A 15,550-nucleotide genomic window follows, 5' to 3' on the forward strand; every position below is an offset into this window, starting at 1 on the left:
TGTGGGTGACATATGTTTCAGCTACTGGAGTTTGCAGAGTCTCAGAAATGTCATTTATATGTATCCCATAGTCTCTAAATGGGAGAGTAGCCATTAGGTCTTGATCCTAAACTCATAGACAAGTTTTGATTCTAGCACAGACCTCATTGACAGACTGACTAGAATTTAGTGAATCCAAATATTAGCCATCTTTGGTTAAAAGTGGGATGGATCTGTTGGACTGACACACCTAGGATAGCTGAGCAAACAAAGTTCACAGTAGTGGGGTGCATGCTGGTAGATTATAGTCAAAGGGACTGAGCTCAGTGACAGTGACCTACTTTCCCCAAGGGCCCATGATTCTAGGACTGAGCTGATAGATTCCAGGACTGGGTTAGGTAGTTCAGTTGGACACTTAGCTAGCATGCCCAGGGTTCCATCCCCATCACAAGGAAGAGACTCATTGTTGGGTCTCAAGGCTGCCTTTTATACTCTAGTAGGTTGAAGAATGGGCAGGAGGAAGCCTGTGTTCTTCACAAGAAAGTTGTGATCTAGCCCATTCAATTCTGAAGGAGTCTAGACTCAAGTGAAGGGAGGGAGGCAGGCCTTGGTTAATTGCCTGACCATTGGTGTGGATAGAAACACTGGGCAAAGCAAGCATCTAAGAGGATGGTGATGTTAGCTCTGTTTGAGGGTCCCTTAAATCACCCTGATGAACTGCCCTATCCTGAGTCTTAAATTTTCATTACTTTTTGGTATGTGAGGGTGGTCTAAGGCTTCATGAATACTACCTCTTTCCCCCACAAAAAAAATGTAGGTACCTTAAGAGTTGGTGTAAGTAAGAAAAATTTATGGAGGGGAGAATTACATAATATAAAAGAACCTTGAAAATGTTTGGATGAATAGGTAGGTCATTGCAGGATTACAAAGATGTAGGGAACTCATGAACTAGAAGTGTAAATTTATTCCAAAAATTAAGATGGTCCTTGAAAATGGGGTCACATAATTGCCCTGCTCTACGTTGATTGATGGTAACTTCTGCTAAGATTCCTTTTAATTTGACCAGATCCAAATTGGGTCACTTGAAATAGGCAGAATGTATGAAAAATAACTTAGGAGCAGAAGTCTACAACAAACACCTTAAAAACTTTAAAGTCCTTAGAAGCCATTTTGTGGGTATAATGACATCACTGATAACAAGAATGACGTCACCAAGATAGCGTAATGCTGGTGCACACAGCTAAGATTGCGCATGTCTAAGGTGAGATGCAGCCGCGCATGCTCTAGAGGTCGAGGAGGGTGTTACCGGCGCTGTCCATCGGCGGGCGCTGCACACTTGCCCCGGAAGTGCTTGGCGCGGCGCGGCTGGACGCTAAGATGGCGGCGGCGTGAGTTGCATGTAGTACGAGGATCCCGGGGCTGCCGCATTGCTCCGGCCCCGCCATGGCCGTTACCATCACACTTAAAACGTTGCAGCAGCAGACCTTCAAGATCCGCATGGAACCCGACGAGACGGTGCGGGCCGGAGCCCGGGGGCGGGAGCGACCGGGTGCCGGGGTGGGTGGGGGCAGGGATGCCGGGATCCAACGGGAGGGGCGGAGAGGACGGCGCGGCCAGGCCCTGCCCTCCCCCAGCGGCCCGACCTCCTCGGATCCCCCCGATCGGCCCTGCCCTGCCCCGGCGGCTCGGGCGCTGTTCCCGGGCCAGTTCCAGGGAGTTCCCAGGTCTGGCTCCCGTGTCAGCTGCGGGCTCCGCGTTCCCATCCTGCAAGCTGCTCAGGTGGCACAGTTTGCCGTCAGTGCCCACGAGGTGCCGACTGGTGACTACAATGATGATAATAATAAATGGTCTTGATCTTAATAGTTTTGGTGGTCCGTCTTTGTTGGCCGTTTATTCTTTACCAGTTTATTCTTTACCAGAGCATTTGTAGTGTCATCTTGCTGAGTCTGCAAAACAGTGTTGTCGTTTGGGGACTCCTGACTTTCCCCTTTTGACAACCACGGAGTTAAGGAACTTTGCCACAGTCACAGCCAATAATGACAGTGACAGGATTTTTTTTTTTCTCCATTTCACATAACAGCAGCCTAAACATGCTGTATGAACTTTTGTTTGGTTTTGCTTTTTGAGAGTGGAGTCTAGTCTTGTTAATCCAGTGTGTCCCTGAATTTATGGGCTAATGTGAACCTTCTTTACTTAACGTCCAAGTAACTGATATTGCTGTCTTGGGCCACCTCCCCTAAACCTTCTCAAAACATACGTTGAAGCCATTGGTGTACCCTCAGTGAAGTCTAGACATGGTAGTCATGTTCATAATCTCTGAACAGGGATTACCTGGAGTTCTAGGCCAGCCTGGGCTATGATGTTTTAGGCAAGCCTGGAGTTGAGTACAGAATAAAATCCTGTTCCAAAAATGGAGGGAAGAAAGATGACCTCAGTATGTACAGAAAAGTTACTGTTTGAGGCCAGCGGTGGATACACCGTTTCATTTTCTTATTACTGTTTTCCCTCCCAACCACATCCGTTGGAAATACAAGTTTGCTTTTCTTCTCACATCAGAGTCTTCTCCATGAGAACAGTGACTTGTGTTTGTCCTGTTCCACAGGCCTCTGTAAAACAAGTTGTAAAACAGGTTGGGGATGGAGCTTTTGTATATACAAGGCCTGAGCTAGGGGTCTGTCCCCAAACCACCACTACCATTTTACACACACCCACACACATACACACGGTGAACAGTTCCCGTGTCTGGCATGTAATAGACTGCTGCCAGCTTGCTAGATTGAATAGGAATCTCATAGGATTGAAAGCAAAGCTTTTTCTCTAAACAAAAGGAAAGAAGAAGGGAACCTAAGGGTTTGTGATGGTCATTGTATTCTATTTGAAACGGTCTCACTATATAGTCCTGGCTAACCTGGAACTTAAAGAGATCCGCTGGTCTAAGTGCTGGGATTATAAGTGTGCACAACTATGCCTGGATTTCACTGAGGGTGTCTTGGTGTGTTAGTGCTATTTATAAATGCACGCACACTGTACTATTAAACTTCTGTGTTTAATACCTGTACTCCTTACTCTAGGTAAAGGTGCTGAAGGAGAAGATAGAAGCTGAGAAGGGTAGAGATGCTTTCCCTGTGGCTGGACAGAAACTCATCTATGCTGGCAAGATCTTGAGTGACGATGTTCCCATCAAGGATTACCATATAGATGAGAAGAACTTTGTGGTTGTCATGGTGACCAAGGTGGGGAGATTAGCTGGGATGCTGGCAAAGAGTTTGTATGCCCAAGAGAGATTAGCTTTAGGCAGGGTGGGGCCATGATGGGGCAGGGTGGCGAGGCTTGATAGGGATGCTGCTGCCTGATCCCTGTTTCTTGTTGTCACAGGCCAAGGCTGGCCAGGGTATCCCGGCACCCCCAGAGGCCTCACCCACTGCTGTCCCGGAGCCCTCCACACCTTTCCCTCCAGTCCTGGCATCAGGCATGTCTCATCCCCCACCTACCAGCAGAGAGGACAAGAGCCCATCAGAGGAGTCAACCACCACAACATCTCCAGAATCCATTTCTGGGTAAGGAAAGGGCAGTAGCTTACCCTGTACCCACCCTGTCTTCCTGTGCCTTCCAGTACCCACCTATGTGGTCCCAGGCACTTGCGGGGAGGGCAAGCCACCAGAAGCCAGGGTCCGATTTCTCTCTCTTGAATTTGCAGCTCTGTTCCCTCTTCAGGTAGCAGCGGGCGAGAGGAAGACGCAGCTTCCACATTAGGTGGGTGGGTGGTCCTCAGGGCAGAGGCGACTGGAATTCCCAGCCATCAGCCTTTGACAGCCTTGTCCGGGTCGGGGAGGGTCTGGGAGCTGTCCTCCTGTGCCTCTGGTGACCCCGGCCCTGCTGCTCCCTCCACAGTGACTGGCTCTGAATATGAGACGATGCTGACTGAGATCATGTCCATGGGCTACGAGCGGGAGCGGGTTGTGGCCGCATTGAGGGCCAGCTACAACAACCCCCACCGAGCTGTGGAGTACTTGCTCACGGTGAGGGGGCCACCACTGCCTCCTGGGAATTTCCAGGTCTCTGTGCCTCAACAGGCAGTGGAGGTGGAACCTACCCCATAGGCTTTTGTGTATTGAGTGTTGCCATTGAAGTCTTCCCAGAGAGGCTGGACAGAGAACGTGGAGGGCAGGGATGAGACCTTCCTGTCCTGTCAGGCTGCTCACTTGGGAGAGGGGAAGGGGGTCTGTTTGAAAGAACTAAAAAGCAGGATCCCTGACAGGGAATTCCAGGAAGCCCTGAGCCTGAACATGGTTCTGTCCAGGAAAGCCAGGCGCCTGAGCAGCCGGCCACAGAAGCAGGTGAGCAGGTTGGATGGTGTCCTCATGGGCATCTGCAGTCTGGATTCTGAAGCCCCTGCAGGGAGGGCTCTGACCACACTTCTTCCTGCCACTAGCAGGGGAGAACCCCCTGGAGTTCCTGCGGGACCAGCCTCAGTTCCAGAACATGCGGCAAGTGATTCAACAGAACCCAGCGCTCCTGCCTGCTCTGCTCCAGCAGCTGGGCCAGGAAAACCCTCAGCTCCTGCAGGTGCGGCCCAGGGTGAGGGAGCTGAGACAGCCACCTTCCCAGTTCCCTAGGGGATCACCCAGGGAGGTAGCTTTGCTCTGAGAAAGCAGAACTAGCAGAGGCCAAGCCCCTGCTCCCTGATGACTTCTAAGGTTACATTGTAACCTGACTCCTCGGGAGGTGTGGATGCTATGGGCATCCACCTGCTAAAGACATCAGAGGGTCAGAGCAGGCTGCCATATGTCTGGCTGGGTCCTGGACTCCAGCCACAGATTCTTCTCAGTTCTTGCTCTGTCTGCAGCTCCTCTGTCCTGGCCTTCTTCCTGATCTGACCTTCACCTTGACCCTCTCTCTATGTGGTGACCTAAACCTGTGTCATCATACCAGGTCCCTTGGGACCCTCTCATCTGAGCTGTGAAAGGATTTCCTGGACCTCTGAGTTTTCAGGCCATTCTGCTCTGATTGTTTGAGCCTCTCACAGCCTCCTGGGGACTTTCTCTGCTTCTACCCCAATGTCAGCCATTTCTCCCACCCAGTGTCCTGGCATCCTCTTCTCCGGCCTTTTAATTCTACATAGGGCCCCCGATGAACTGTCCACCTAGAGGCTAGATTGCTGAAAAGGCCCTTTTTAATGTGAGAATTGTCAGATGTCTGAAGAAGCAAAGGGTGGCATCAGAACCTCTGGATTTCCAAGTAGAGTGTATTTAATAGGTACCATGGCTGGTCGTGGTAGTGTACACCATTAAGCCCGCACTTAGGAAGCTGAGGCAGGAGGATCACTGAACTTGAAGCCAGCCCCTTCTAGTAGTGAGATCATCTCAAAACAGAGAAAACCTAAAGGTTGTGCAGCTTGAGTGCCTTACTAGTGGGCTGCTGCTCTTAGCAGCTGCAGGCCTGGGCTCCACGGTGGCTTCCCTCTGCCAGGGAGAACGTTCAGCTTCTCTGTGCTGTTGTTGCCACAGAACTCTTCTGAGATTTGCCTAGTAGAGCCATCCCAGGACATTTTTGTGGTCTGTGTGTTTTAGCCACACATGGCTCTACCACAGACAGTAGGCCCCTCCTACAAGGCCTCAGGGACTTACCTAGCACATCTTCAGTTACTTGATTTGAACTTTGTTTTTGTTTTTTCCCCCTTTAATCTCACTATGTAGGTTAGGCTGGCTTAAAACTCAGGTTGATTCTCCTGCTTTAGCCTCCCCAGTGCTGGGATTACAGGTATGAACCACTATGCCTAGTTTTGGCACATTTATTTAACTTTTTTATTTGTCTCACCATGGAGCTCTGACTACCTTGAAACTCTTCTGTAGACCAAGTTGGCCTAAAACTCAAATCCACCTGCCTCTGCCTCCCCAGTGCTGGGATTAAAGGCATCTGTCACTATGTCCATCTCCCCACCTTGGCACCATTTATTTCCACGGCTTATTTCCATGGCTGCATGGCTGTTTAGCCAGAGCATGCACCTTCAGAGTATTTGACAGTTTGGTATAGTAAGCAAGGGGTGTAACATGGGACCTGGGCATAGGTGACGAGCGAGGACTATGAATTCTCACCCTTCTTCTTCTCACAGCAAATTAGCCGTCACCAGGAGCAGTTCATCCAGATGTTGAATGAGCCTCCCGGGGAGCTGGCGGACATCTCTGATGTAGAGGGGGAGGTTGGTGCCATAGGTGAGGAGGCCCCACAGATGAACTATATCCAGGTGACACCGCAGGAGAAGGAAGCTATAGAAAGGGTAAGAGGCCTGGCTGAAGAGCCATTCATGGTGGGTAGCCCAGTACCTCCCCCTTCTTACCATTGCCCATCTTCCCACAGCTGAAGGCACTGGGCTTCCCAGAGAGCCTGGTGATCCAGGCCTACTTCGCGTGTGAAAAAAATGAGAATTTGGCTGCCAACTTCCTCCTGAGTCAGAACTTTGATGATGAGTGATTCTGGGAGGCCAGGGCCTCCCCCCTTCCCCCCACTCCACAGACGTTTATAAGAGAAAGTATATATATATATATATATATATTACACACATATATATATTCATGTTTATTTAAGAGGAAGAAAATCAAAAACCATTAAAAAACCAAAAAACACCCAGCCCAGCTTCCCACCCTTCTGAAGTGGCCCCCCATTCCCATCTCAGTCCGAGAAGACCTGGGCCAGACAGCTGTCCCCATCCTCTTAACAGCCCAGCCTACTCAAAAGTTGTTGGCAAGACCGTGAGGCGACAGATGGGCCCCTCTTGGCCTCTGTCCCAGCTCCCTGCAGCCAGATGGAGGGGCGCCTGCCTGCTTCCCCATCCCCGAAGCATCCCCGAGGACAACCCTTCTTCCTCCACCACGATGAGGGGAAGCTGGAGCCCTAAACCTTGATCCTCTATTGGAGTGGCCCAGATCTTTCCATCTGGAGTAAGTCTGTTAGAAGCCCAAGGCCGCCTCCCCAGTCTGGCCTTGGCCTCCAGCCTGGAAAAGGGGTATCATCAGTTCTGAAGGCCAAGGCCACCCCTTCCCCAGGACAGAACCACATCTCTGATAAAGATTTTGACGTGAATAAAGTTTTAAAAATGAGCCCTAATAATGGTTCATGCCTACTGGAGCTTCTCACAGCTGTTTGTGAGTCCGAGCTAGCCGGGGCACAGGTGAAGTGGGCATGCTGAGAAACGGGGAGGAACCTAGGAGCCTTACAGACCAGGGCCCCAGCATCTCCTCCCTCTGGAAACTTGGGCCCCTGCCTCAGCTCAACCCTAGAAGGGCTGCTGCTCCTTCTATCATGCAGTCTGTTTGGCTGTACTCCCCCTGGTAATTGGCTAATTACTGGAGATTAATGTTGGTAAACAGAAGCCTCCTCCTCTACTGCCATCTGCTCCTTCATTATTTGCCCAGCCATTCCCCTTTCTCTCTCCCCGAAGCCCCAGTTCATGGCATGGCCTAGTGTCCAGGTGTGAACACAGCCCACAGAGAATCCCTAGGAGGGATTCTCCCGCCCAGGTGTTGGGGAATGAGCCAGGGGACCCAGGAAGTCACAACTTGAGGGAGAATGTGTAGAATATGGGTTGTCAGCCGCTGGCTTTATTGAGAAGGGAGCTTTCAGGAGCTGGGTTCACCAGACACTGCTGAGTCCTGGGCTTCAGCAGAGGCCATAGCAGCAATTCGTGCCTCCTTCTTCTGTCGTTGTCTTTCTTCCTTTAGGCGCTTGCGTTGCTGCTTGTCTAGGTCCTGTAATAGTTCCTGAAAGCGAGCACTCCTTGGGTCCACGTGGTAGCCCAGGCGTTCCTGGGCCTCAGCCTGTAACCGGGCCCTCCGCTCCTTGTCAGCCTGAATCTTCTCCCAGCGTTCTCGCTTCTGCTTTCGCCAGTTTTCAATCATTTGTGGCATCTTGGCCATGCACTCTGCGATACGCTGCTCCCTGTATAGGAAAGCAGACAGTGAGGGCAGACCAAGACAAACCTGAATTTCACCCAGCTGTTTAGTAAAACCACTCTCATGCCCTTGTCATGGATGTCCTCCGTGATTCCACATGCTTGTACGCCAGGTCAAATTCAGGCACAGGGACAACTTTTTTCCAGTCCTGTGAATCTGTAGGTGCACTGATATAGGATTAGGATAGTAAAACTGAAGAACAAGTCTTATCAGCTAGGGTGGGACAGAAAAGGGGACCAGCTCCATCCTTCAGTGCCAGCATGACTCTAGATATCTGACTTGACTTCTGCAGGCCTCAGTTTCATCTGTAAAAAGGGTCAGCTTGTCCTTTTAACATTGTGAGGATAAGGTTAAATACCAGCAACACATTTCACCAGCCCTGAACCCTGCACCAGTGTGTGTGTGTGTGTGTGTGGGGGGGGGGGGGGGTCACCCAAATGTCTGTCTGGTTTGCCTCCATTTTCTCCTCAAATCTGATCACATGTGCCTTCTTTTCTGACTTCTGCCCCAGACTTCAGAGTCCATCGCTGCTCTCAGTTCCCACTACCTAGCCACAGTGGCCACACAAGACAGGGTCTCACTGCATAGACTAGGCTGGCTGGCCTCAAAACTCGGTGATCTAACCTGCCTGTCTCCAGAAGGCTGGGATTAAAGGTGTGCTCCACCAAGACCAGATTACTTGTGATAAAAGGTTTCACCTGGGCTGTCCTCTAACTGAGAATCATTCCCAGCTTCTCAACCTCAGGGCCTTTGCAACAGTTGCTCCCTCTGCTGGGAACTCATGCCTTGAGATTTTTCCAGTAACAGTATCTGGTTATATGGGGATTTGCTTAAACATCACAAGAGCTAGCAAGCACTTTTAACAGTGTTTTGTCTTCCTGGGGGGTCCTCAGTCATCATCTGAATCCTCTGTCTGCTTTGTTCCCTGGTGTGTGGGTCCTTAATCCTTGCACAGAGTAACCCGGGAAGTATATAGAGTTGAGGCTGGGACTGGTACAAGCCTGTAATAGCAGATACTCAGAAGGAAAAGCCAGATGGATCCTAGATTCGAGGCCAGCCTAGGCAATAAAGTGAGTTCTGGTTAATTGAGTCCTTGCTATGAAGAATAAAAGAGCAGGCTACAGATAAAGGAAGAGGACAAGTAAAAACAAACATTAAAACTGCAGTTGAGTGACTACAAGGACGTCTGCTTTGCAGCAAAGTTAACATGTAATGTTTAAGCCCACACCACAAGGGATCCGTGTGCCTCCTACGGAGGATTCCTGGTTTCGGGGCCCTGGGGTACCTGCCCCAGCACCCACCTGGCTTGGCGCCTTGCCTCCAAGGCCTGCTGCTGCAAGCGCAGCGACTCTTGCATGGTCGCTAAGCTCGGGTACCATTCTTGCTCCTCGGCCTCCAACTCGCGCAGCTGCTCTGGGGTCGGCCACAGGGAGGCGGGGGGCACCCCGGAGATGGCGCCGTGCCGCCCGAACTGCTTGGCCACATAGCGGGGCGTTAGCTGCCATCGCGGGGTCAGCAGGTTCTCCGGGTCTGGCGAGTGGGGCCCGGGGCGGCGGCGCGGGGGCGGGGGCGCACGGTAGCTGCGGGACCTGGGACCCAGAGCCACAGAGAGCCGCAGGAGGCAGCCACTCCGCATTGCGAGTGCCGCCATCTTGGCTGTGGGTCCTCGCGGCAGCGGGGCTGGCTACGGCGCTGCCTGCACGGCGGAAACACCGGGGGCCTCCGGCCGGGGAGCGGAGGAGCGCCGCGCTGCTGTAGTCCGTACGGCGCAGGTGAACGTTTAATGCGGGTGGGGGTGGGGGGGGGCAATTGTTTGTTAAGAGAATATTGTATGGCTGGTGGCTTACCTCTTTAATTCCAGCAATCAGGAGGCAGAGGCAGGAGGATCTCTATGAGTTCCAGGGCTGCCAAGACTACGTGTATCAAAAAAGAAAAAAGGAAAGGATTTCTGCAGTTTATTTATTGGGGGACGAAAGTGTTGAAGTGTTGGTGATTAAGTGGAGGTCAGAGGACAGCTTGGGGAAGTCGGTTTTCTCCTTCCACCAAGCAAGAGTTGTGGGAATAGAACTACAATCATCTTGCCTGATGGCAAATGCCTTTACCCTCCGAGCCTTCTTCCCGGCCATCATTTGGGAATTTGAAATAGGATATCATCCTGTAGCCAGGTCATCTTGGAACTTCTTGGCATAATTCATAATGGCATCTATTTCTAAGTCATTCTCCCCTGTGCTAGGTAATGAGCCTGTTTAAAATAAGACTTAAAAGTGGCCTGCGTTGGCCGTGCGGTAGGGGCGCATGCCTCTAATTTCATAAGTTGGAGGTAGAGACAGGCGGATCTTTGTGAGTTCAAGGTCATCCTGGTGTACATTGTGACTTCCAGAACAGCCAGGGCTGTTAAACAGAGAAACAACAACAACAAAAAGAAGAAAAGAAAAAAACTGGTGTGCTAGTATTATTTAAATTACTGTATTTGACATTTTGATTTTTAATTTTGAAATGTTAATGCTTTAAATATGTCTGCTTTATTTTATATTTTATTTCCCCTCACATCTGTGCTTTTAAATTTCTCTAATATATTAAATATTTCCACTTTAATATTTAGGCTTATGTTGCCTTTTAAATCTTCTTTAAAAAGATTTTGTGTGTGTGTGTGTGTGTGTGCCTCATGTGTGGGTGCCAGTGGAGGCCAATGGAACCCTCTCAGACTGGCCTTACAAGCAATTGTCAAGGGACTTGAATACAAGAAACCAAATTCTTTGAGTCTTCTGGAAGACAGGAAATATTTTAAACTTTTGAGCCATTTCTCCACTCCATGGATTCTAACTTGTTTGGTCGTGTGTGTGTGTGTGTGTGTGTGTGTGTGTGTGTGTGTGTCTTGTTTGTTTTTTTTTTTGTTATGTAGTGCCGGCTGGCTGGACTGGAATTCACTGTGGAACTCACAGGGTTCTGCCTGCCTCTGCCTCCCCAGTGCTGAAATTAAAGATCTGAGACCACCATGTGCAGTTTTACCTTTTTTTTTTTTTTTTTTTTTCTTGAGACAGTGTTTTTCTATGTAGCCCAGGCTGTCCTGGAACTCACTCTGTAGACCAAGCTGGCCTCAAACTCAGAAGTCTGCCTGTCTCTGCCTCCCAAGTGCTGGGATCAAATGCGTGTGCCACCACCGCCCTTACCTTTTATCTTAAGCATTTATGATCCACTTTATGGCATTTGGTTATGTGACTCAGTTGATGGTATGCTTGCCTAGTAGGCACAGAGCCCTGAATTTCATCCCCTGCATGGCATAAACTAAACATAGTAGTGCATACCTCTAATCCTGACACTGGAGAGATGGAGGCAAGAGGATCAGAAATTCATGGTGGCACCTTTATAATCCCAGTACTCAGGAGGTGGAGGTAGAGGATCTCTATAAGTTGGAAGCTAGTCTAGTCTACAGAGCTAGTTCCAGGACAGTCAGTGTGATACAAAGAAATCCTGTCTCAACCAAAATAAAATGGAGAGAGAGAGACAGAGAGAGCACTCTCGAGAGAACTCAGGGTAGGGACTGCATAGCTCTGTACTTCCCATCTTTCCCTTCCATTTTGCTGAGATGGTCTGTGTACTCAGCCTAGGTGTGAGCTCCCGTTCCTATCTCTGTCTCTGAGTTGCTACCATTACAGGCCGGCTTCACTGCAGCCAGCGAGATCTTCCTGAGGAGTGAGGTTCTTTGCTGCGTTGCTTTTGGGATTTTGAGATAGGCTCATGTATCTCAGATTGGTTTCAGGTTTGCTCTGTATCCAGGCTGGTCTTAAACTCTTGGTCATCTTGCCTCTACCTTTCAAGTGCTTGGAGTAGAACCATTAATACCATGCCTGTTTTAAATTTTATTTTAAACACTTTGAATACTTTTATTCTTTTAAATTTGGATCTAAAAATACTTGACAGTTTGTGTATTTGTGTGAATGTATGCTGTGTGTTCAGGTATCTACTGAGCCCAGAAGAGAGTGCCCAGTCCCCATGGAACTGGAGTTACAGGCGGTTGTGACCGACTTGATGCTGCTGAGAGCTGAGCTCAGACCTTCGGGAAGAGCTGGAAACTCTCTTAACCTCTTCTTTAGCTTTGCTATACACATGGGATTGAGTTAATTGTCACCAGGAAACTTTTTCCAAATTTTGCTGTCCTTAAATATGTGTGAAATAAACTGTCCAGTGTCAGACTCTCGAAATTTGAGCCATGGGGGCTGGAGAAATGGCTCATCGATTGATAGCACTGACTGCTCTTCAGAAGGTCCTGAGTTCAAATCCCAGCAACCACATGGTGGCTCACAACCATCTGTAACAAGATCTGATGTCCTCTTCTGGTGTGCCTTAAGACAGCTACAGTGGGCCGGGTGGTGGTGGCACACGCCTTTAATCCCAGCATTTGGGAGACAGAGGCAGGTGGATTTCTGAGTTCCAGGCCAGCCTGGTCTACAAAGTGAGTTCCTGGACAGCCAGGGCTACACAGGGAAACCCTGTCTCAAAAAACAAAAAGACAAACAAACAAACAAAGACAGCTACGGTGTATTTACATATAAATAAATAAATCTTATTTTCTTATTTTTAAAAAGAAAGTTGGAGCTGGTGAGATGGCTCAGCGGTTAAGAGCACTGGCTGTTCTTCCAGAGGTCCTGAGTTCAAATCCCAGCAACCACATGGTGGCTCACAACCATCCATAATGAGATCTGATGCCCTCTTCTGGTGTGTCTGAAGACAACTACAGTGTACTTACATATAATAAACAAATCTTTAAAAAAAAAAAAGAAAGTTAAAAAAAAAGAAACTTGAGCCAACCTTGGCCAGTGGGTGCTGTTGAACCAGACTTTGTTTTTGCCTCACCCTGGTGTTTACAGAGACCCTCACATGCATGTGTGAATCCGTGTGTGTTTGGATATGTGTGGGTGCCCTTGGAGGATAAAAGAGAGCATCAGATCCTTGGAGCTGGAGTTTCAGGGTCACCAGCACCACAAAAACTGGGCATGATGGCTTGGACCTGTAATCCAAGCAGTCAGAAGGTAGACAGAAGGATAAGAGGTCAAAGTTGCCAAAGTGGTGATGATCCCGGCACTCGGGAGGCAGAGGCAGGTGGAACTCTGTGAGTTTGAGGCCAGCCTGATCTACACAGCTAGTTCCAGGATAGCCAAGGCTACACAAAGAGACCCTATTGAGAGGGGGGCAGATGACCTGCAGATGTGAATACTGTAGTGATTTCAATGTTATTTGTCACTGACTAGTACAGTCCCTACTAGACAGTAGCTAAGTCCAGGTTAATTTATATTGCTGGGTCATTGGCAGAAGCATAATCATCCAGAGTATTGTTTTTTTGTTTTTTTGGGGGGGGGTTTCGAGACAGGGTTTCTCTGTGTAGCCCTGGCTGTGCTGGAACTCACTTTGTAGACCGGGCTGTCCTCGAACGCAGAAATCCGCCTGTCTCTGCCTCCCAAGTGCTGGGATTAAAGGCGTGCGCCACCACTGCCCGACAGTATCATCCAGAGTATTAACACTTGGCTCACTTGTGTCAGAGTTTTAAGTTCTGAATTTGAGGAGTGGGCTTTTGTGTGCAATGATCCTGGCGGTCAGAAGAGTGTGTCAGATTCCCTGGGACTGTTGTGAGGCGCCATGTGGTGCTGGGAATAAAACCCTGCACCTCTGGAAGAGTAGCCAGTGCTCTTAACCACTGAGCCAATCTCTACAGCCCCAAACCGTTAGAGACATGTTTAAAAAAAGACAGGGTTTCAAGGTGGGCCTATTGGTGCATACCTTTAATCCCAACACTAGGGAGGCAGAGACAAGCAGATTTTTTTTGTTTTGTTTTGTTTTGTTTTTTCGAGACAGGGTTTCTCTGTATAGCCCTGGCTGTCCTGGAACTCACTTTGTAGACCAGGCTGGCCTCGAACTCAGAAATCCGCCTGCCTCCACCTCCCGAGTGCTGGGACCAAAGGCATGTGCCACCACGCCCGGCAGATCTTTTTTTAAGTTCGATGCCAACCAAAGCTATGTAGTGAAAGCCTGTGTCATCAAAACAACAACAAAAATAGGGTATCCTGTAGCCCATGCTAAGTAGCCAGTATTAACCTTGGATGTCTGGTCCTTCTGCCTCTGCATCTCAAGTGCTCTGAATTGTGCCACCAAATCCGGCTTTTTTTTTTTTTGGTTTTTCGAGACAGGGTTTCTCTGTGTAGCTTTTCTTTATTTCTGGGTTGGGATGGAGGGCAGGGCCTTAAACATGCTAGGCAAATATTCTACCACTGATCTAGACTGTCAAGCCTACCGTGTGTGTGTGTGTTATATGGATTTGTCTGTGTATATGTTCACACCTGAGCATATGGAGGTCAGAGGTCAGAGGTCAGCTTTGGGTATCATTCCTCCGGCACCTCCACCTCATTTTTTGGAGATGGGGATCTTTAATTGACCAGAACCTCACTAAGTCAGCTAGGCTGGCTGGCCAGTGAGCCCCAGGGATCTGCCTTTCTCAGCCTCCCCAGTGAGGGTTACAAGCATGAACTCTGGAGTAGGAGCAAGTCAGTTTGCCAGCCTTTTGTTTATGCATGTGCAGTTGTTTATGGGATTATATGTGTTCATGTATGTGGAGGCCAAGTATTGGTCTTTTTGTGTATGTGAGTGTCCCCATGGGCCAAAGGTTGATGTTAGGTGTTTTTCTCTATTGCCATACATCTTTTTAATAATAATAATAATAAATTGGGGCTGGAGAGATGGCTCAGTGGTTAAGAGCACTGACTGCTCTTCCAGAGATCCTGAGTTCAGTTCCCAGCAACCACATGGTGGCTCACAACCATCTGTAACAATGCACTCTTCTGGTATGTGTCTGAAGACAGCTGCAGTGTGCTCATATAAATAAAAATAAGTAAATCGCCGGGTGTGGTGGCGCATGCCTTTAATCCCAGCACTGGGGAGGCAGAGGCAGGCGGATTTCTGAGTTCGAGGCCAGCCTGGTTTACAAAGTGAGTTCCAGGACAGCCCGGGCTATACAGAGAAACCCTGTCTCGAAAAACCAAAAAAAAAAAAAAGTAAATCTTTAAAATAATAATAATAATAATAATAATAATAAATTATCATCATCATCATCATTTTTATTTCAGGGTATTTTGAAAAGGTTTTTCTGCGTAGCTCTAGCTGTCCTGGAACTCACTATATAGACAAAGCTGGCCTCGAACTTTAAGATCCACCTGTCTCTGTTTCCAGAGTATTGGGACTAAAGGCATGCACTACCACTGTCTGACTTAAATTATTATTTTTAAGACTTATTTTATGTGTACAAGTGTGTGTATATATGTGTCCCATGTTTGTGCCTGGTGCCTTAAAATATCCAAAAAGGGTGTGGGATTCCTTGGACTGGAGTTAGGGATGGTTCAGAGCCACCACGTAGGTGCTGGGAATTGAGCCCTGGTTCTCTGTAAGACCAGCAAGTGCTCTCTGTGTCATATCTCTAGCTCCCTTTGTCTCTCTTCTTCTTCTTCTTTTTTTTTTTTTTTTTGGTTTCTTGAGACAGGGTTTCTCTGTATAGCCCTGGCTGTCCTGGAACTCACTCTGTAGACCAGGCTGGCCTCGAACTTAGAAATTCACCTGCCTCTGCCTCCCAAGTGCTG

General features: G+C 48.8%; 2 protein-coding genes across 4 annotated transcripts; one reads left to right on the forward strand and one right to left on the reverse strand.

Moving 5' to 3' along the window:
- The first annotated feature begins 1,266 nt into the window (after window positions 1–1,266).
- On the forward strand, window positions 1,267–7,086 carry Rad23a (RAD23 nucleotide excision repair protein A). 3 transcript variants are annotated; one of them, XM_021169762.3, is made up of 9 exons: window positions 1,267–1,494; window positions 3,051–3,212; window positions 3,355–3,536; window positions 3,677–3,732; window positions 3,871–3,998; window positions 4,238–4,316; window positions 4,412–4,545; window positions 6,092–6,256; window positions 6,337–7,086. In XM_021169762.3, exons 1-9 carry the CDS (start codon window positions 1,423–1,425, stop codon window positions 6,448–6,450), a joined length of 1,092 nt encoding a protein of 363 aa, XP_021025421.1. In that variant the 5' UTR covers window positions 1,267–1,422; the 3' UTR covers window positions 6,451–7,086. The 3 variants fall into 3 exon arrangements, with proteins under 3 accessions (XP_021025421.1, XP_021025423.1, XP_021025422.1); XM_021169764.3 differs by having other exon boundaries at window positions 6,092–6,191; XM_021169763.3 differs by having other exon boundaries at window positions 4,415–4,545.
- Window positions 6,541–9,667, reverse strand: Gadd45gip1 (GADD45G interacting protein 1). The gene is made up of 2 exons (XM_085843743.1): window positions 9,230–9,667; window positions 6,541–7,914 (listed from the first exon to the last, which is right to left on the reverse strand). Exons 1-2 carry the CDS (start codon window positions 9,577–9,579, stop codon window positions 7,596–7,598), a joined length of 669 nt encoding a protein of 222 aa, XP_085699869.1. The 5' UTR covers window positions 9,580–9,667; the 3' UTR covers window positions 6,541–7,595.
- Between the last annotated feature and the right edge of the window lie 5,883 nt (window positions 9,668–15,550).

The sequence above is a fragment of the Mus caroli genome, unplaced genomic scaffold (genome assembly GCF_978045245.1).
Source record: "Mus caroli unplaced genomic scaffold, Mus_caroli_1 scaffold_10, whole genome shotgun sequence".
In the NCBI taxonomy this organism is placed as follows: domain Eukaryota; kingdom Metazoa; phylum Chordata; class Mammalia; order Rodentia; family Muridae; genus Mus; species Mus caroli.